Below are 20,860 nucleotides of genomic sequence, written 5' to 3'. Positions count from 1 at the left end.
GGTGGTGATGTGGAGGAGTCCAGGTGCCTCGCTGGCAGGCGCCACCCGAACCTGGTTGTTGCTATTGCCACTGCAGACGCTGCAGAGCCGGGCACCAGTGTGAACAGACGAGGGACCTCCCCCGGGCAGGTTACCTGTGTGCATGCATGTGTTCACACATGCACGCGTGCATGCTGTCTACAGCTCTCTCAGAAGCGCCTGCAACAGAGTCGGACATGAGACAGGCCTGATCCGGCAGTCGGTGGGGAGGTGTCACAGCCACTTGCTCGTCTTGCACCACTGGGACCACGCGGCTGTGTGCAAGGGTGGGGGGGTCCTAAAGCCAGAACAACAGGCTCGCATCTCCCTGCAGGGACTAAGCCAGCGATCGCCGGTGCCTGCCTGCGAGCTGCCACGATGCCCCCCTTCCTGCCCCGTGGGCTGGAGGGAGCTCCCCAGGGATGCCTGCACCCCCTCCTCCCACCAGGCCTGGGGTGGCCAGGACGGCATCCCCTCCTTTCCTGCTGCCCGGGCCTCGCATCCCTGCACTTCACCCCATGGGCAGTGCAGCACTGCGTCATGTCTGCATCCCATGGTTCGACATCTTGCCCTGACACTCCCCCTTCCTCCGGGCCGGAGACAGCCCCCGGGCTCCCAGACCTTTCCCAGGCTGCGGCGGGGGGCTCGAGGCAGGGCAGCCGAAACACCGCGCGTGGCACAAGTGCCCAGCCCCCCTGCCCTGACGAAGGCCTGGGTCCGGCTTTGGTTCCCTGCTGAAGAAACGAGACAGTGACGCCAGTGTGTATGAAACCCGATTATTCAAATTTATTAACATCAAGAATTATGCAATGATGCTGTAGATTTTTTTTTTTTATTAACAAATAGAAAACAGACTGTATACAACAGTGACCCCTACAGCACTATGCATCCACAAGGTAAAAATGAATGTGCCTCCAACACCACCACCCTGGATCGCGGACCCGCGGAGCTCGGATTCGTTACATTCGGAATACATCGGATAATACAAGTAGATACCTCTCCACCACCTGCCGGCGTAGCTCTGTGCACCCGGGAGAGGGCTGCCCTCTCCCCGCCTGTAGTGCAAGCGTGATATAATAAGGAGGATTAATATATAGTACCATTAAATTAAGTCCAGTAGTCTTGCCACATTGGTTCATTAGAACGTCCTGAAGTAGCGGAAAGTACAAGATCCTAATGACTTTTAAACATTTGCAGGATAGCAGAAATGATAGATACACCCCGCCTCGAGCACGCCAGCTCCCTGGTCCCCGGAGCCGCCCCGTTGCGCTCCTTCCCTTTGCAAGATGCCTCGATTTGCTTCATCGGTGAGAGCTGCCTCGGCAACAGAGCAGCGCCTGCACGCGCACCTGCAGAAAGGGACGTGTCTCGGCCTCGGGACCCCCGTCTGGCTGTGAGGCCACCGCTCGCCCTCCAACCCCTCCCCGGCGAGCCGCGATGATGGAGGCTGCCCCGCGCGGAGCCCGGGGCTGACAAACACAGTGGCGACCACTCGTGTCCTATCGGGATCTGCCGACACGCACGGTCACTGCCGGGTTGGTTTCACACGCACTTTAATAGGAGCGAACGGCTCCCGGCTTGCGACGGCAGCACCTCCCGTGGCTCCCAGCCCCTTCCCAACTCGCAAGGGGAACACGGGTGGGAGGTAGGGGAAACGAGGCTAAAACATGATCGGTAGCTCAGCTCCAGTTCTCTGGATCCTCACGTCCTACAGAGGATCGAGAGGCAGCTGCTGGGGAATGAAGGTCCAGAGCTGTGAGCTGAGGCAGCTGGGCACGAAGAGGCGGCGCCATCGCTGCCAGGGGCTGGCGCACCCCGGGGAGGTACAGACGGTAAAGCAGGAGTAAATCAAAAGCCCGACAGCCTCATGGCTCCCATTCAGCCGAGGCAAAACATTAAGACTTGCAAAATAACAAAGAAAAAGAACAAGAGAAAAAAGGAAGGCGGCGAGAAAGGATTATAAAAACACTAGTAACTATCGTACATATAAAAAACGATCCCGTTCCATCCACCCAAAGCCTTGCTGTGAAATGCAACCGCGTGAGAGGGGACGAGACGCGCGCGCGGACGGGAATTCATCCGGAGCCTGGAGGCGCTGTCGGAGCCGGGGCTCCTCCTTCCGTGCTGGGTCAATGTTCCTAAATGCAGTGGTCAGAATGGGTCGGTCGTGGGGCTGCGGCCCCGTGGCAGCGCTGTCTGTGCAGGAGGGCTGAAGGATGGTGGCTGTGGCTCAGAAAGACCCGTCTCCGCGCCGTGACGCTCCCGCTGCGGCTGGAGGAAAGCCCCGGTTACGTTGCATAGTGGTCGAAGCTGCCCAGGTACTCCAGTGCCGCTCGGTAGCACAGTTGGTACTGGTCCTGCAGGGCGGGACGGAGAGAGGTGAAGCAGGGTGCCAGGCACGTGCAAGGCAGGGGTCTCAGCGTTGGCACCGAGGCCCCCCCACAGCGCAGGGGCGCAGCTCCCCTCACCCCCAACCTCTGTGACCTCCTCCTGCAGCAGTGTGATGGGTAGAGGAGACTGAGGAGGGGAAGGATGGCCTGGTGGTTGAAGCGACACTGGGGGAACTGGGCACAACCCCCTTGGCCACACTCTCATGCTCCAAACCACGGGGAAGCAGCCCTGCCCAGCTCACAGGGGTGCAGAGACATCACAGACGGGGGGCATGGATGAGCTGGAGGCCCGTGGAGAACATGGGGGGTTGAGCTGTGCGGGGTACAGGAGGTGCCCCAGGGACGTGTTTGGGGGGGGGGGAGGGTCTGCAGCTGCGGGGCCCCACGCGCGGGACGTACCTCTGTCTGCACCATGGCGGGCCGCTGCGTTCGCAGGGTCTTCACGGTCTGGAACATGTCCACCACGCCCTCGTAGCGCATCCGCTCCAGCACGATGCTCAGCGTGATGAAGACCCCGGTGCGGCCGACGCCGGCGCTGCGCAGTGCGGGGGAGAGGGGCCGTTAGCCAAGCTGCGCTGCGTCCCCCGAGCGCCCCTGCAAGGCCCCCGCACCCCGCGATGACAGCTCTCCTGGGAGCCGCCTGCTCTGCTCCAGCCCCAAGGGGCCTGAGGCAGCCAGGTTCGTCCCAGCCGACGGGGTGGGGATGGGGCCAGGAGGGGTTTGCTGGGGGAGAGGCAGGAGCCCCCCCAGCGCATACTCCTCCACGTGGCACAGAGCCGGCACAGCCGTCTCATACCTCCCTCTGCAGCTTCCCAGAGGGGCCCTGTGCGGCACTTTCCCCAGTCCCCCTACTCCCCTTGAGCAGCGGGGGCGAGCGGAGAGCCAGGGAGGTGCCTGCGGGGGCAAGGGGCTGGCCCGCCCCACGGGCTCTGTGGCACGGAGCAGTCCCTGTCGGCGCTCACCTGCAGTGCACTGTGATGGGCCCGTCCTGGCCAAACTGCTCCTTGGTCTTGTGCACTTGGCCGATGAAGTCGATGAAGCCCTCCCCTGTCTTTGGCACTCCCTGCTCAGGCCAGTCCGTGAACTGGAACTGGCGGATGGTCCGCGACTGGCCGTCCTGCGGGCACGGGAGAGAAGGCCATGTCCATCCTCTGCTCACGCACAGCAAGGGTGGGGGGGCTCCCACGTCAGTCTCCCCGTGCACCGCACGTGGGAGGAGGGGCTCTGCCCTGCGGTGCTGGGGCAGGGACACTTGGTCTGCGCCCTGCCCGCCCGGGGACACCAGTGCTGGGGCTGGAGCCTGTGCCCAGAAGAGCCTTGCGCTTCCCCCAGACGTGGGGCTGGGCGGGGAGGGCCTTGCGCGAACAGGGCAGCGCGTAGCCACCTCCTGCCTGCCCCCGCAATGCCTCGTGCTGGGCTGCCGTCCCAGCTCCCCGGGCCAGGGCACACGTGGCAGCTGCATGGGCCGGGGAGGGTGAGCCACGAGGGACCCCCCCGCCATCCCTGCACTTACCCTGGCATCGGTGACCTTGAACTCGCGGAGGATGTACTGGGGCATGTTGTACTCTGCCATGGGGTCCACCACGAAGTACTGGTACCGGGCTGAGCGCTCTGCCGGCCAGTACTGATGGCACTTTTCCTGCGGGCCAGAGAGAGACCGTAGGTGAGCACAGCTGAGCACCACTGCCCCGTTCCCCAGGATCCTGGGCACTGGGCCCCACCAGGGAGCAGGGCCGGGCCCCAGGAGATGCCTGTAGGACAGCACGAAAACAGTCATGGGACCCCGAGGGGAGGCAGCCAGCGAGGCGGGCCCGGCCCACGCACTGGGCATCGCCAGCCCTTACCCTTCCCATCTCACGCAGCTTCGTCAGCATCACCACGATGGTGGAGTTGTGCTCCCAGAGCATCCGCCAGAAGTCCTCTGTGGTCTCCGCCAGTGGCCCCTGTGTGGCGATGTAGGCTTTCTGCTGCCTGCAACACATCGGATGATGTTCAGCCCCATGGCAGAAAGCTCCCCAGGCAGCCTGTGGTGACTCCCAGCGCCGTGCAGGGAGCTGGATGCTGAGCTCCCAGGCACGTGGGCAGGGGCCTGTGGCTCTGTGGCAGCCAGGATTGGCAAACAGACTCAGGAAGAAGAGGTGACTTGCGGTGGGTGACCCAGTCCCCAAGGGATGGCGTTGGAGGACAGGGGGTGTGGGAACCCACGAGCAACCCCGGGGGGGGTGGCACTGCGCTCTGTCCATGCAGGGAGGCCCCGGGTCCCCTGGACGCTGCAAGTGCTTCCTGCGCTCTACCAGGGCTGGCGGCTTTTCCACACCCGCCTTTGTAAAAAAACCCCAAAGTTTTTCACATGGAAAGGGAGGGCAGGGCCGGGCCCAGCCTCTGCCCTCACCCCCTCAGGCCTGGCACAAGACCCGGCAGCATCTCCGACAGTCCCGGCAGCTGCGAGAACCTGGTGGTTTCGTGACACGAGCCTGACGCTTGGTGCTCCTCCACCCGCTGCCAGTGGGGCGACAGCCCCCGCGTGGGCCGCGCCTGTCCAAAATGGGGCGATGACCCGCAGCACAGCCGCGTGCCCAGATCCCAGCTCCTGCCTCAGCTGCCACGCATGGCCCGGGCCAGAGACCTGGATGGCAAGTGGCAGGCGGCCAGGGGGGCGCGAGGAGCCCCTGGGAGTGCCCCTGCCCCCAGCATCCGGCCATCGTGCGTGGACCAGGCCCCCAGCCGGGACCGGCTGTGGGCCGAGCCGTGCCCACGGGGACCCTCCCCGCGGCACGTGGATGCAGCGTCACCTGCGGGGCTCAGTGAGGGGGAAGGGGCAGAGCGGGACTCGCGATGGGGCCTGGGGTGCCTCCTGCCGCCCCCCTCTATTGCTTAATCGCTCCAGCAGTGCTAAAAGTTAACGAATGCCTTGCAGGATGGCTGTAATGTGCAGGGCCGGGGGCATGGCAGTGCCCAGGGGGATTTACAAGGCCTCATACAAAGCCAGGTGCTGCGGGGCGGGGGGGGGGCGGCACAGGAGGAAACAACAGAGCTAATAAAGAGGCGCCTGTCGATCTCCTCGGACGAAGCGGAGGGAGCGCTGGGCGCAGTGGACAGGATGGGACGGCCCTGGCGCAGCGTTGCTCTGAATCGGAGCAGAGACCCGACTGGAGGTGGCTCAGGCCTGCGGGAAGCCAAGAGCAAGCGGGCGGTGCTGCTGGCTCCCTCACTCCTACCCCAGTGTCTGTGCCGCCTGGGGGAAGTTCAGGATGGCGTGGGCTCAGTGGCCTGAGCTGCCCCAGCATCCCCCTCGGGCATCACCTGTAGCCGTCGATGAAGCTGGCGTTGACGTAGTCAGAGCCCTCGACGCCCCGGATGGGCTGCAGGCAGACTCTCGTCAGCTCGTACGGCATGATGTTCACGAGGCGGTTCTTGAACTTGTTGCAGGGAAGGTTGGCACTGATGAAACGTGAGGTATGTGCTTTAGAGTTGGCCAGCAGCTGCAAGGAGAGTGAGCGGGTTAGGGGCACGTGCCGGAGCACGCGTGGCAAGGCCAGACGTGCTATTGCAGGGGCAGGTGGCAGGCCCCGTGGGGCTGTGCACGGGCACTGCTCGCACCCGTCGCGTGGCACAGCAGCCCACGGCGCCCACTGCTCCAGGCCATGGGGAGCAGGGAGGAGCTGCATGTGCTGCGGCCTGGCCCTGCTCTTGCAGAGGCAAGCTGCTGCGGGCTGCACCTTCCCAGGCCTGCGAGGCCAGGCCCTTCATGGGCCTCTGCTGTGAAACAGTGCATCTGTCAGCACAACACTGGTGATGAGCACCTGCTGCCCATCCGCACACACCAGCCGCCCCAGCATCACTCGGCACGCCAGCTCCTGTGCCCACCTGCCGCCCTCCCTCTGCGACTGGCACTGCACTGCGAACCACTGGCCCAGGAGTGGGGGGTCCGGGGTCTTTCTGCCCCTCGCTGGGAGAGGGGGGGATGTTCCAGCCTGGGGTGACTCCCTGGACACCGAGAAACACGGACCCCAGAAAAAGCCCTTGGCAATGCCCTCTGGCTGCTCCACCGAACAGCCCAATGGCCTGTCAAGTGCCCAGGGCCTGGCCTGGTTCACAAGCTCATGTCAGGCATGGATGTGGCCTGACTGCTGCAGACCCGTGAGGTGCGGCACACGTGTGCATTCAGGCATGAGGCATTGCCTTCAGTTACTGCCCTCTGCAAACACCCTCCCTGCCTTTAAGCCACGGGTCCAACCCTCGGGGCAGCCTTCGGGATCTCTGCCAGCCTCAGGCACGTGTCCTCTCCCCACGGCTGGAAGTCCCTGGCCCTCCGCCTGCGGGCCCCGGAGCAGGGCAGCTCTCCGACCCGGCAATCGTGAGACTCCCCGGCCGATGCGCCATACTGTCCTGCTCTGCAGGGAAAGGGGCTTTCTCCCACGAGGAAGGAGAAGATTCCTCGCTCCCAGTAGGATCTTGCCAGTGACTTTTGTCCCAGGAGAGTCCAAAAAGGGACTGTAAAAGTGGTGCCATTTTAGCTCCAGGAAATCTCAGTCTCTCAGAGGGGCTTCATGGCTCCCTCTGCACAGCTGGACTCACGGCAAAGGAGGCAGCACTCAGATGTGCTGCCACACACGCAGACAACAGCCCCTGAAAGATGCCTTGGAGCAGCCTGTCTGTACCCTGGGGCTATGGGGCAGAGGCTGTCGGGACAGCGTGATTGTCCCTTGGCAAGCAATACTGCCAGCCCCTGCAGCACGACTGGACCCCTCACTCCACCCCGGCTCTCCTGGGGCAGGTGCGTGGACACTGCCACGGAGACCAACATCACTGGGCCACTGCCGGTCCCGAGACGCTCTCCTACAGGTTCCCCCCGGCTCCCTCCCTTGTGGGGTCCATTTCCACAGGTCCCAGGAGAGGCCTCTTATGGCAGGTCCCCCGGAGAGCAACAGCTCCCTGGCTCCGCAGGGACCGCCCCAACGCCCCGAGCCTGAGGCCACGGCAGCTCAGGCGGCTGTGGAGCAGACCCATTTCCGCCTTTCCCCTTTGAGCGGAAAGTCAGTATTTTGCCTCTCCAGATCCTTTTTCACTGGGAGGAAATTCCCGGGGTGAGGCTGCAGCAGCTCGTTTTGCAGCGGGCTTGCTCGGCTGCCTCCCCGCAGAAGCCGCACCCCCTTGCACACGTGTGGGTGGGACTAACGCCAGCTCCCATCGCTGAGGCTGTAGTGAACAGCTGTGCTCGGCACTGGGTCTGCTGTGCAAGACCCTGCTCCAGCAGGCCCGAGCGCAGCAGCCACCCAGCCTGGACACCCTGGGTTGGAGGAGGTAAAGTCGTCCCGGCACTCCTCAGCGGGGAGAGGAGGCTATACGCATTTCGGATGCATGCACTGAAGCCGTTCCCAGACATAGTGCTTGCATTCACGTGCATCGCCGCTAACGCGATCTGCACCTGAGTCCAGATGCAGCCGCGCAGTGAACCTGGAGCGGAGGCAGAGGTCGCTGCTGAGACCCGTGCCTCCAGCTGCCTTCTGCATCCTTCCCAGAAGCTGCCAAGCTGGGGAGGGCACACAGCCAACACACAATACAATACATTTGAATTGTATAGAGCAACTGCCTCCTGCGTGGGTAATCACAGAAATCCCAGAGAATCTGGGCTGACAGAGACCTGCGGAGGTCACACCTAGCGAAACCCCTGCCTGAGGCAGGATCAGCCCTGTGCAAACCAACAATCCCTCATCCAAACACTTCGTAAGACGGCTACAAACCCTGACCTAGCACAGATCTAACACCCGAACCTGCCAGGGAGAGCAGGGGGACCACAGCAGCCAATATCCTACTTCTATAAAAGGTTGTCAACCTATGCTCAAGCGATCCCAGGCACAGGCCATGCCCCACTGCAGAGGAACACAACCCCCCCAGCCGGTATCGGTCTGAACATGGGGTAAAATCCCTTCCTGACCCCAAATATGGCTTTGATCCGAGCCTGAGCGCATGGGCAAGACCCCCCAGCCAGGACCCTGCGGGGTTGGTCCCAGCAGGAGCACTGGCACAGCCCAGCCCCAGCCCCAGCCCCAGCCCCAGCGCCTCAGGGGGAGGCTTAAACCCCGCGACATGTGGAGCAGAAATGCGGGGCACGGGGTGTTTAGAAATCTGTCAAAGGATAACGAGACCTGCCATGCTCTGCAGCGCTGCTGACAGCCCTGCAGCTGGCTGCTCGTGCTCTGGGGGGATGCAGAGAGGCCCCAGTGCCGCGGGTCCCCGCGGGCTGGCAGCACGCTCTGGCTCACCTTGAATTCCAGCTCCATCGTGGTGACGCTCTCGCCCGGCGGGACCTGGGTCAGCTTCTGGATGTGAGCGAAGAGGTTGCGGGCGGGCACCTCGGTGTTGCCACACGTGGCTGCCTCCAGCAAGGCCTCGTGGATGAAGATGTACTGGTCCTCGGTCTGCACCATGTAGTTCCGCTGCGAGCGCATGCACGTCACGTGGCCGTAGATGTCGACTGTCTTTTCGTGCTTCATCCGCTCCAGCATGGCGTCGATGACGATGAAGCACCCTGTCCTGCCCACGCCAGCACTGCCGGAGTACAGCGCACAACTGAGCTAGCCCCGGCCCCCGAGACCTCCCCCACCACCCGGCTGCATTAAGCGGGAAGAGGAAGGTGGTCCCTCCCCACCCCGAGGTGCTGGCTGTCTGAGCAGAACGGGAGACAGGGTGGGGGAGCACAACGCCCCCTCGCAGCCCTCTTGGGTCTCCAGCATTTCCTCTCACCCGCCCAGCAGGAGGGACCCTGGCTGGCCCGCCACCACCCAGAAGTGGCCAGGAGAGAGGGAGGAAGGATGGACTTGTAAGCAAGGACAGGCCGTGGGGCGAGATGGCCGGGAGACCTGGAGTCTGCTCCCAGCTTGGACTCGCTGCGTCCCCCTCGGTGAGGCCATGCCAGACGGGAGGGCACCTGGCAGTTCATGCTTCACCCTGGGCTTGCCACCACGTGTGTTCATGGCTTCTGGGAGCTCTCAGCCCAGAGCGGTCCCTGCAACGTGTGGCAGCCATGGACGGCAGCTCTCCCTACTTGCTGGCCTGTCCCCAGCCATCAGCAGGCATGGCCTTGGGGGGCTCTGACCCAGGAAAGCTGTTAACACAACCTTGCTGTGGCTTGTTCGGTATTAGCTACACCCGCTCCCCGCGGAAACAGAGCATGGCGAGCCAAAGCTAAACGCCGCACGAGGCAGCAGCAGCAGTGAGGGCGGCTGGCGAGCGGCTGGCTCGGTAGCGGTCCCGCTCTGCCGGCCCACGTCCGATGGACACTGAAGCTTGGGTGTGAGGTGGGATGGGAGCGGGCTCCTATTTCCAGCTCTGAAGCGTGTGAGGACACTGCTGCACGGGGGCGCGTCCAGGCCGTGTCTGCACCGGTGCGTCCACGTGGGGAGCCCGCCTGCAGGGCAGCCGTGCTCTGTGTTTACACTGGGCACGCAGTGTTTCGGGGGCAGCGGTGAATCCTCAGCCCTTCTGTCCTGAATGGCAATGAGCCATACCAGTGTTACTAGCATCTCTGCCAGTGGATGGAGGGCAGCGATCCTTCCCCTCTATTCAGCACCGAGGAGGCCACATCTGGAGTCCTGTGTCCAGCTGTGGGCCCCCACTGCAGAAATGATGTGGACACACTGGAGAGAGTCCAGCGGAGGGCAAGGAAAATGGTTTGGGGGCTGGGGGACAGGACTGGTGAGGAGAGGCTGAGGGGACTGGGCTGATTCAGTCTGGAGAAGAGAAGACCGAGGGGGATTGAACAGCAGCCTTCACCTCCCTGCCGGGGGGGCTGCACAGGATGGGGCTGGGCTGGTCTCAGTGGGGCAGACGACAGGACAAGGAGCAATGGGCTCAGGTTGCAGCAAGGGAAGTTGAGGTTGGATATTAGGAGAAACTGTCTCAAGAGGAAGTTAATAAAGCACTGGACCAGGCTCCCCAGAGAGGTGGTGGACTCTCCATCCTTGGAGGCGTTTAAGATCCGGGTAGACAAAGCCTCGGCTAGGATGATCTAGTTGGGGCTGGTCCCGTTTTGAGCAGTGGGTTGGACTAGATGTGACCCCTGAGGTCCCTTCCAGCCCTCGTTTTCTGATCCTGTGATCTGAGTACGCAAACTGTGCCCCTGTGGCAGCCGCAGGCCCCGGTCTGTTCCCAGCCCAGGCCGGGCTGGAGACAAGGCCGCAAGCGCAGAGCTCAGCTGGCAGAAAGCGGTGTGTTGCTGCTAAGACGTCCCCGTTAGCAGGGCAGCCCGGGGCGCTGGCCACTCACCCGAGCCCACCCCTCGGCAGCCTTGCAGAACGGGCCCGCTCCTCTCACCTGCAGTGGACAACCATGGGCCCGGCGTCAGGCGGGTTGCAGGCCTTCACCCGCCGCAGGAAGGCCAGGATGGGCGTGGGGTACTCCGGCACCCCATGGTCGGGCCAGGCCATGAACTGGAACTGCCGCAATTCTCTCTTCTCGCTGGAGCCGTTCTGCCAGGGAAACCCACGGGCACGCGCCGCTCAGCACGGGACCTATCGCCCCAGAGCAGCTCGCGGGGCAGGGCCGGGCTGGGGGTGGAACTGCACACGTGCTCCCCAGGGCATCTGCCCCTGCAGCCCGGGTGTAAGCCTTTGCCACACGGTTACACCCTCCGAGTCCCAGGAGCGCAGGGCACAGCGGCTTGAACCCATCCGCAGGAGCGTGTAATGCACTATGAACCCTGGATCGTGGCATGGCCAAGAGGATGACCGATGTGCGTATACTGGCCAGAAATGCCCAGGCGTGCCCGCAGACCCCTGGGGTGTGAATACCTGCCGCAAAGGGCAGGCGTTCCCACCCGCATCCGTGGTTGTGACCCTTGCGCAGGACCCGCTGCTACCGGAGAATACGGAAAGGGGCTGCAGGGCTCGATGGCTGCCTGTGCCAGGCAAGGGCTCCTGTCCTGGGCGCCGTGCTGGGTTGGGCCGCTCAGACAGCAGCTGGTGCAGGGAGAGGACAGCAGGGTCCCCTGCCAGGCGCCCACGGCACAGGCAGGCGCGGGCCAGGGCAAGAGCAGCCGGAGCTGGTCCTTACCTTGTACAGGGCAAAGGTCCGGACCGTGTAGGTTGCCAGCTCAACCGTGTCCAGCAGCGTCACCTGGATCATCCCGTAGGTTTCGGTGCCTCGGCTTGGCCAGTACTGGTCGCACTTCACCTGCATGGCAGGAGAGAAGGCAGGGTCAGGGTCTGGCCCTTTGGGCTGGGACAGCGGGGCGGTGCCACGGCGGAGCTGCCTGGCCCTGCCCGGCCTAACAGGCACCACGTGCAGGCAGGGGCCAGCAGTCGGCAGGCCTCACTGGGGTGCACCCCTCCGGCAGGCTGCAGCACCAGCTCCCCCATCCCGCAGACTCGGGTCCTTTACAAGCCGGGTCCTGCCCGTTGCTGTCTCCAGCCCCGGACGCCCTGCGCAGCGCGGCCCAGGCGCCCCCGCCGCAGCGAGACCGCGTCCCCAGCCGTGCGAGCTGTGCAGGGGACGGCGCCCGCCCCGGGGAGCGGATGAATGGAAGATCGTTGGCGCTTGTCATGAAATAGTAAACTTAATTATCAGCTGCATGTGTTTACAGGGGGCGCGTGGGAAGTGAGACAACAGGCTTAATTAGAAATCAATGGAGTTCAGCCTTTTAATTGAAGCCGTTTGCAATGGGGGGAGGGGCAGGGGGCTTCAACAGAGCAAGCAACGCAGGGCGGCTGCAGCCTGCTTCCTTCTGCTCACGGGGGCCCTCGTCTGCCGTGGTCAGGATCAGACCCCCCGAGATCCGAGCGCCTGCCGGGGTGCAGCACGTGCCCAGCGCGGACGTGCGGCTTCACGTGCCGCCGGGAGCAAGGGCCGCTCCCGGGGCTGCAGACAGGGCCATCGCGGGCGCAGACCTGCCTTCACCGCGAACCTTAGTCCTCACCGGTGAGCGGCAGCTGCAGCCAGGCCCTTCACCAGCCGCCGAGCCCGAGCCCCCCTGCTCAGGGAAAGCAAACCTGGCGTGGAAGGGGCCAGATTCCCCGTGAACCCCAGGGGCGTGCGTCTGCGGGTCTCCTCCCTGCCGGCCTGCCATCTCGCTGGACGCGGAGACAGCGCCACCGCTGAAGGGGCCAAAGCCTGGGTTGTTTGCACAGCGGCCGTGGGGGGCCAGCTCCCTGCCCCCGAGGCCTGTGGTTTGCACAAGCGCGGACCTGAGCTCGGGAGCGCTCCTTGCGCGGGAGAGGAGCGGCGCCCGGGCTGGTAATTGAAAATTATTTATTCATGACCAGATAAGAGTCAGGCACATTTTCTGCCAAATTTACCCATAACGTTTATGCCCCATTTTCAAGCTCTGTAAATTTTACGTGGGAGCCGACGCGTGGTGGCACTAAAGCAGATGAGGGACGGTGTCTTCTGGCACCGCACGCTTCTCATGAATGTCAGGAACGTGCCCAGGCCCCGCTGGCACGTCCCTCCGAAGCCCCACCGTGGGCGCCCGGCTCCGCTCTGCACGGCCGTGTGGCGAGCTTCCCCGCCCGCTTTGCTCCCAAGGTCTCGGGGCGGACAGAGGTGCTGCCCAGGTATGTCCCTGCCTCTGCTCCAGTGCCCGAGGCCTGTGGCCAGGCAAACAGCGATGCCCACTGGATTCATAGTTTCATAGTTTGTAGGGTCGGAAGGGACCTGAGCAGATCACGTCCGACCCCCTGCCATGGCAGGAAAGAGTACGGGGGTCAAATGACCCCAGCAAGATGTTCATCCAGCCTCCTCTTAAAGCCCGTTGCGCCTCCTGATAGCTAACCTAAACCTACCCCCTGCCACCTTGTGAGCCTTATTTCTGGTCACTCCTGGCGGTGCTCGGGGGAACAGGGACTCCCCCAGTGCCTGCTGGTCCCCCCCGACTAGTCTGTAACAGGCCACAAGACCCCCCCCCCAGCCTTCTCCTGTGGAGGCTGAACAGGTTCAGGTCCCGTCGCCTCTCCCCGTAGGGCCTGCCCTGCTGCCCCCGATCATGCGAGTGGCCTCCTCTGGACCCTCTCCATGCTGTCCACATCCCTCCTGAAGTGCAGCACCCAGAACTGGACGCAGTCCTCCAGCTGCGGCCTGACCAGTGCCGCACAAAGGGGGAGGATCACCTCCCTGGACCTGCTCGAGATGCATCTGTGGATGCAGGACAAGGTGCGGTTGGCCTTCCTGACCGCGTCCCCACACTGCCGGCCCATGTTCATCTTGGAGTCAATGATGACCCCCAGATCCCTTTCCGCCTCCGTGCTGACAAGAGGGGAGTTCCCCAGCCTGTAGGTACGGTGCCGGTTGTTCCTCCCCAGGTGCAGCACCTTGCACTTGTCCGTGTTGAATCCCATCCTGTTCCCGTCCGCCCACCCTTGTAACCTGTCTAGGTCTGATTGTAGCCTGTTCCTTCCTCCTAGCGTGCCCACGTCCCCCCACATCTTAGTGTCATCAGCAAATTTGAACAGGTGCTTTTTACCCCCTCGTCCAAGTCACTGATGAGGGTGTTGAGCAGTGCGGGCCCGAGGACCGAGCCTGGGGGACCCCACTGCCCACGTCCCTCTGGGTCGAACATGACCCGCCACCACCGCTCTCTGGGTGCGGCCCTCCGGCCAGTTGGGACACATCTGACTGTGCGGGTGTCGACGCCACAGCCCCCAGTTTCTTAATGAGAACGGGGTGAGAGACAGTGTCGAAGGCCTCCCGAAAGTCCAGGAAGACGATGTCCACTGCTACCCCTGCATCTAATGATCTGGTGATCTGATCGTAAAAGGCCGCCAGGTTGGTCTGACAGGACCTGCCACTGATGAACCCGTGCTGGTTGCCCCTGAGCATCATCTCCCCCCGGCCCCTCGTGAACATGTGCCAGGATAACTCTCTCAAAAAGCTTCCCCAGGATCGAGGTAAGACTGACTGGCCTGTAGTTCCTGGGTCCTCCTTCCTGCCTTTTTGAAGATGGGAACCATGTTGGCCTCTTCCAGTCCTCCGGCCCCACACCAGAGCCCCCCGAGTGCTCGTACAGCCGTGCCGGGGTCCCACAATGACCGCCACCAATTCCCTCAGCACTCGGGGGTGGAGATCGTCCGGACCCGCTGATTTAAATACGTCCAGTCCCGCCAGACGCTCCCTGACTAGATCCTCACTGACCCGGGGCCTGGGTGCACCCCCCTGGGGCTGAGGGGGCCGGTGGGGGCTGATCCGGTCCCTGCTCAGGAAAATGGAGGCAAAGAAGTCGTTAAATAGCTTAGCTTTGTCGTCTGGTGTGACGACCAGATTTCCTAGCGTGTCTTGCAGGGGCCCCACGTTACCCGGTACCTTCTTTTTGCCCCCTATGTATTTAAAAAAGGACTTCCTGCTGTCCTTGATCTGGGAAGCTAGTCCCAGTCCCATCTCCGCCTTGGCCTTCCTGACCCCCCTGCAGCCCCAAGCAACTGCTGTGTAGTCCTCCCTGGGGACGGCCCCCCCACCATTGGGTGTAAGCCTCCCTTTTAGCAAGGAGACATTCCCGGGTGCTTCTGGTGAGCCGTGGGGGCTTGTGCGCCCTCCTGCCCCCTTGATCCTCATTGGGATTACCTTTCTTTGGGCTTGGAGGATCGTCTCCTTAAGGAGCGACCACTCTCCTTGGACACCCGGCTCCCTCCCCTCCGGGACCTCAGCGCCTCCCCAGCTATCCTCCTTAGCTCGTTGAAGTCTGCCCTCCTGAAGTCCAGGGCTGCTGCCTTGCTGCATGCCTTTGCCACCCTGCGCTGGATGGTGAATCCCAGCGGGCGATGATCGCTGTCGCCCAGGCGGTCAAGCCCCCGCTCAGCAGTCCAGTATTCACTGGACCGTCTCCTGCACAATGAGCTGCAGCCGCCCTAAGAGCTTCCCACACCCGGGGGCAGGAGGGGACCTCGGGATGGGCAGAGACCCCGCACGAGGAGGCCTCCCGGGTGCTGCTGTAGCTGACCTGGGTGGGCTGTGCCCCCGTGCAGCACTGGGAAACACCAATCTCCACCCGGTGCACGTCTGAGCTGCCGCCACAAGCTTCAAAGGCTTTGAAGGCTGCTAAGTGTCCAGGATCAGCCACTTCCCCCTGCACGCGCCTGCAGACTTGAAAGGGGAGGACGAGGCGGGCGCTGAGCCGGCTGGAACTGCCGGCCGGGAAGGCTGATGCTCTTTGAAGACGCTTTCCCCCTCGCAGCTTATTTCCCCCCGTCACAGGGCCCGGGAGCCCTCGAAAGCACCGCTGCCTCCCAGGGAAGCCCAGCAGCTGCCGACCCAGCGGCCCGTCTCCGCAGAGCTCAGCCGTGGGGCTCAGCCCGGGGGAGGCTGCGCGCCCCCGGGGCACTCGGCCTCTGTAGCAGGGATGCTCCCCCGCAGCTCAGGGGCCAGGTGGCCACGACCCCGCTGGCCGGCCGGCCGGGGACCTCCCGCCAGGGCTGCCCCAGGGACTGGCTGAGGTTTTGGGATGCTGCAGTTCCCAGCGCAGGGAACTGGGCTTGGCCCCTGGCGCCACCGTCCACACTGGGGTTTTGCAGGGAGCAAGACAGGCAAAGGAAGGAGCAAAGGCACCAAGGAGAGAAGAGACAGCTCCTTCCCACAGCCAGCCTGTGCCCCGGGAGCAGTGCGCGGGGGCTGCACATGGCCATGGAAGTGGCTCGTCTCCCTGTGGCCTGTCGCCGAGAGCCGGGCCCCAGGACTGACCGGTATCGCAGGAGGTCGCTAAGGGCTGACGCAGCCGCGGCTGTGATGCACGAGGCGAGCATGGGCACCGGCAGGGCCTTGAGAGCCCCGCTGTCCCGGAAGGGCACGCACCTGGGGCGTTTTCTGCTAACCAATGGTCAGACGGGGACGTGAGCCTGGGGCTGAGGCATCTACGTCCAGAACGGGCTTCTCCGACCTCAAAGCCTAAAGACTCCCAGGGCCCCTCGAGGCTTCCCACATGCTTTCCTTGGTGGCCTGTGGCCGGAAGGAGCCCGCCTCTTGCCATGCAGGGTGTGATGGGGCGGGCACAGAGAGGTGCCCAGCTCTGGCCATTCCCTGCTTGGCTCCCGTGCCAGCCTGGAGGATGCCGGCTCAGCGCTGCGGGCAGCGTGCGCGGGAGCTGTGTGGACGTGCCCCTGGGGAAGCCATGGATCGATTCTCCCCAAGTCCTGGGACCGCCTGCAAGCAAAGCCCGCTCCCTCGCACCCAGCTCTCGGCGCAGGCCCTTCAGCGCGGGGTACGAGGCTCCCGACCCCTGCATCAGCACTTCAAACAGAGGGAGACCCTCCGAGCCGGCGTGCGCTGCTCCTCTGCGGCGAGCCCGTTCGCCTAAAAATAACAAGTGCTTTGCAGCGTGAGCACATGTGCCCCTTCTCCCTGCCGTCGGCATGGCAACGGGAAACTATTCTGCCAGCCCCGCGCTCGCTGCTGCACGACTTGCAGGAGCAAACCGAGATGGCCGGCGCCTCCCGGCAAGGAGCCCATGGGCCCAGGCGGTGCTCACCGTGCACCCGCTACACGTGCTCGTGCCTCGTGGGGGGCAAGTGGGAACCTCTGCCATAAGGGACCGCAAAGCAACCCGGCTCCTGACCCTGGGGTGCCGATATCTCTAGCACATCTGATCTCAGCAGCTCCGTGTTGTTGGATGGGGGACAAGCTAGCGTGGTGACTGCAAGGAGACTGCCGCCACGTACCTGGCTGGGATGCTGCAGGCAGCAGGGCAATGGCAGCTGTGCTATTTACTGGCGCTTCCGCACCACACAGCACAGGACCTGACGGCTTCAGCGTGGGCTGACGTGCCCCTGTGCACGTGGGTACGCAGGGTCGGGGCGGGTGACACGCATGTGCATACACGGGGGATGGAGGCAGAAAAGCCAGGTGTGCTCTGGTGGTTCTGCAGACCCCCAACCCCTGCTGCACAGCCTCTCCCCATCATGCCGCCAGCCTCCCTGGGGCCACGAGGATACTCTCCCCACCTGCCCGGCGTCCCAGGGCCAGCACTGGGGACGCGTCTCCAGGTCGAGGAGAAGGTTGCTCATGCCCCAAGCTGTGCCCGTGGCCCTCTCCTGCCCCACGCGCCATCCCCAGCAGAGAGCGGCTCCCCATACCCTGGACTTCTCCTCTAGCCTGGTCATCATGACTATGGTCGCCGTCCTCTGCTCCCACACCATCCGCCAGAAGTCGCTGAGGGTCTCCGGCAGGGGCCCCTGCGTGGCGATGTAGGCGTTCTGCTTCCGGTACCCGTCGATGTAGTTGGCGTTGATGTAGTCGCTGCCGGGCACCCCTGTGCAGACAAAGGGCCGCGGCGTGAGGCTGGCGGGGAGCGGGTTGGCGTGATCGAGGTGCTCCTGACACCCCCTGCCTCGCCTGGAGCCCGTGAGATGCCGCCCAAACCCATCCCAGGAGCCCAGCGAAGGTCGGGGACCGTGCGTAAATGGGAAGGGGTCTCTGGTAACCGAGAGGCTGCCCTGACAATCAGGCAGCACGAAAGCCCCACGCAGCTGCTGCCGTGCACACGCAGAGGGGTTCCCTGGCAGGAATACGAAGGAGCTCACATTGCCCCAAGCAACAGCTTGTGATAATTGTCTTAAATACAACGGCTATTAGCTCTGGCCTCGGCGCAGCTCGAGTGTCTGCAATGGCTTCACTAGCTTTGCGCTGGCTTGTGGCTCCTACCCGCAGGTGGGGGAACCCCGTCAGCATCCCCCTGGCCCGTTCCTGACGGAGGCAACCTGTTGCACTCCCTGTGCTGTGAAAAGCGCCTTCCTTGCACACCAGCCCCCTTTCAGCCCCTCCACGCACCCGGGTGCCTGTAGCCTGTCTGCAACCCCAGTTGTGCGAGTCCCTCCAGGGAAGTGCCCGTGAGATGCAGACACACGCAGCTCTGCACCAGGACAGCCAAGGCAGGAAGGATTCAGCTGGGGCTGGATTTACAGCGCTGCTCAGCAGAGGCGGCTGTGACCCTGCCTGTGCCCCAGGGAGCTGGTCCGGGACCCCAAAGCTCACAGCAGGTTTCCCGCAGCCCGGGGAGGTGAAGCCTGGGCAGAGGTGGGGGGCAGCACCCTGGCCTGGTGCAGCCCCGAGCCTGGAGGCCGATCAGCTGGAGCCAGCTTCCCGGCCGAGAAGGAGGCTCCGCTCCAGGGAGGCTCGTGCCACGCGGGCGGAGGGATCTGGCAGGCACTTTGGGGACGCTGCTGCCGGGTACGGAAACGGAGTCGCTGCGAGCGCAGGCTTTCCCGTAGCGCAGGAGGTGCTGAAATCAGCATCCAGCTGCAGGTGGAGTCGGGGAGAAGAGGCCGGAGATGCCTTCACACGGTTCCCGTGCCTTTCCCTGCCAGCCTGGCCGCGCCTCTGGGGCCGAGCGGCCCGCTTGCCTCAGACAGGCGGCTCCGTTCCCAGCGTCGCGCCAGCCTCCCTGTCCAACGGGGCCGCCCATCATCGGCTGCACTTGCCCTGCGTCCCGGGAGCGGGCGACGCTTCTACTCGCGCCCCAGACTGGCGTGGGCGGGTGTCTGCACGAGACTCGGATGCTGGCGCTGGTGCGGGGACCAGCAGGCAGGCGCCAGCACTGACTGAAGTGATCAATAGCTGCCTGTGCACGGCGCTGGACACCGCAAACAGGGGAGCCCAGGGCCCAACGCCTCAGCGGCTGTGGCTGGGGGCGCCCAGAAGCTGCTGCACCTTGCATCCAGCTGTGCCACGTGGGGTGCAAAGGCCAAGGAGGGACCCACAGGGCTGGGGGGACGTGCCTGGGAGCTGCTGACTTGCTTAGGGCGAGGGCTGAAAGCCAGCCAGGGCTGCACAGCAGGGGAGGGCAGGGAGCAGCAAGCCCGGGGTGCTGGAAGCGTGGTCCTCATTTTTGGAGCCCTCATGCTCCAGCCTGGGGCATTGCAGTTGGAGGCTCCCCATCAAAGCGCCTGCAGGGACGGGCACGGGGGAGGCACCACCCTGGCGCCCTCTCTTACCGTCGATGGAGGCCAGGATGACGCGCGAGTGGTCGTAGGCGATCACATTGGCATAGCGGTTTTTGGGCTTGTTCACTTCCAGGTTGGAGTTCTCCCAGGTGAACTGCTGCCCAGGGTCGATGGACTGTGGAGAGAGGGAGGAGAGTGGTTACCGCACGCCGCGGCATGGCTGCCGGGACGAGATGAGCTTTTGTGGCACCCCCGCCCTGCCCAGACACGCTCTGCTCGGGCTCGGGCAGCGAGGACATCAAGGCTCCGGCGAGGCCGGGGTGCCAGAGCCTGGCGGGGAGACCCACCAGCCGCCAAAGCTGCCGCTGCCAGGGCAGGGGCAGGGAGCCTGGCTTTGCTGCTTGCCCAGCCCGTGCGCAGCCGGTTTCCAGAGCTGCTCCTCACGCTGCCCTGGCGCCAGGACAACGGGAGACGCTCCGTCCGTCGCTGTGCGCGTGGCACGCGGCACTCCTACCCCGCACGCCCCAGGGGCACGAGGCACTGGCGGGCCCGGAGGCCCGGGCTGCTGGGATTTCATGGGGAGGTGGCGACCTCACAGCGAGGCTAATGGGCGGTTTGGGGAGCGGAGCGCAAATAGACGTTTCTGACGGGAACCCTGTAATCTTCTATTATCAGCATAAAAAGCAGGCAGCGGGAGTGCACGGCGGCCTGGAGCAGGGGCAGACGCCAGCCCTACGGCTCCGGGCTGGCTTTGCAGCCAGGGCTGCTCCTCTCCCAGCACGGCCCTCTGCCCGCAGCCGACGGGCCCTTTCCCCTGCTCCCTTCACGCTGTCTCGGGGCAGGGGCGCAGGCTGGAGGGACGCGGTGACAAAGCTGTGGGCCGTGAGGAAGGGCTGCAGGGATGCGCGCGCAGGGAAGGCAACAGGGGTTTACCCAGGCAGCGCTGCCGGCCCTGCTACGGGTGCCTCTGCACGGAGGCACAGAGCCCTCCCCGAGCTCATCTGGCTGCAGGTAGTTTTGCTGCCTGTGGCCTGGGCGGCTGCAGCTGGTCGGACCCCGACGGCAGCGAGGCCGGTGTCCCTGTCGGATGGCAACCCTCCACCCACGCGCCGTGCAGCGGGCCCGTGGGTGGGCGAGCCTGACCAGGACGCAGGACAGCAAACCTCCCGGCAGCACTAGGGAGGCCGAGAGCCCCCAGCCCCGGCGCCGCTGCGTTCAGGCAATTGCTGTGACGTGCAGCGAGCCGCGCAGGCGGGGGCTAATCACCAGCACCCCCTGGGAGGGCAAACACGTGAGAACGTCAGGAGTAAAGGAGCACCTGGGTGTGAAGAAGCTCTAATTAAATCCTCCTGCAAATTAGCAGCTCATTTAGAAGTAAAATGATTTAATTGGAGCAGTGGTGATGAATTAATGCGCACCTGTTCCCCCCTTTAAGGCAAGCAAATGAGTAAATAAACGTGAGGCTGAGAGCGGCTTGGCCCACAGACGGAGCCGGTGGATCATGCAGCGCTCGTGGCGGGAGCCGGATGTGCCCCCCGCGGCTGTCCCCGCTCCTGCCCAGCTCAGCTCCACGGGCTAATCATGAGGGCAATT

General features: G+C 64.1%; 1 protein-coding gene across 4 annotated transcripts in view; it reads right to left on the bottom strand.

Annotated features, from left to right (window-relative positions):
* Nucleotides 1-780: 780 nt before the first annotated feature.
* PTPRF (protein tyrosine phosphatase receptor type F) overlaps nucleotides 781-20,860 on the bottom strand; it is a 422,531-nt gene continuing 402,451 nt past the window's right edge. For all 4 annotated transcript variants that reach the window (XM_090047886.1, XM_090047883.1, XM_090047885.1 and 1 more), the window contains 11 exons: nucleotides 19,319-19,442; nucleotides 17,462-17,637; nucleotides 11,463-11,582; nucleotides 10,725-10,879; nucleotides 8,675-8,960; nucleotides 5,712-5,890; nucleotides 4,253-4,379; nucleotides 3,922-4,047; nucleotides 3,371-3,525; nucleotides 2,808-2,943; nucleotides 781-2,375 (listed from right to left, as the gene is read on the bottom strand). In XM_090047886.1, the coding sequence (XP_089904012.1) occupies nucleotides 2,307-2,375; nucleotides 2,808-2,943; nucleotides 3,371-3,525; nucleotides 3,922-4,047; nucleotides 4,253-4,379; nucleotides 5,712-5,890; nucleotides 8,675-8,960; nucleotides 10,725-10,879; nucleotides 11,463-11,582; nucleotides 17,462-17,637; nucleotides 19,319-19,442 (1,653 nt within the window). In that variant the 3' untranslated portion in view covers nucleotides 781-2,306. The remainder of the gene's footprint in view (nucleotides 2,376-2,807; nucleotides 2,944-3,370; nucleotides 3,526-3,921; nucleotides 4,048-4,252; nucleotides 4,380-5,711; nucleotides 5,891-8,674; nucleotides 8,961-10,724; nucleotides 10,880-11,462; nucleotides 11,583-17,461; nucleotides 17,638-19,318; nucleotides 19,443-20,860) is intronic.

The sequence above is a fragment of the Crocodylus siamensis genome, chromosome 5 (genome assembly GCF_052110815.1).
Source record: "Crocodylus siamensis isolate JL-2025a chromosome 5, ASM5211081v1, whole genome shotgun sequence".
NCBI lineage: Eukaryota > Metazoa > Chordata > Crocodylia > Crocodylidae > Crocodylus > Crocodylus siamensis.
This window is presented reverse-complemented; position numbering and strand designations above follow the sequence as displayed.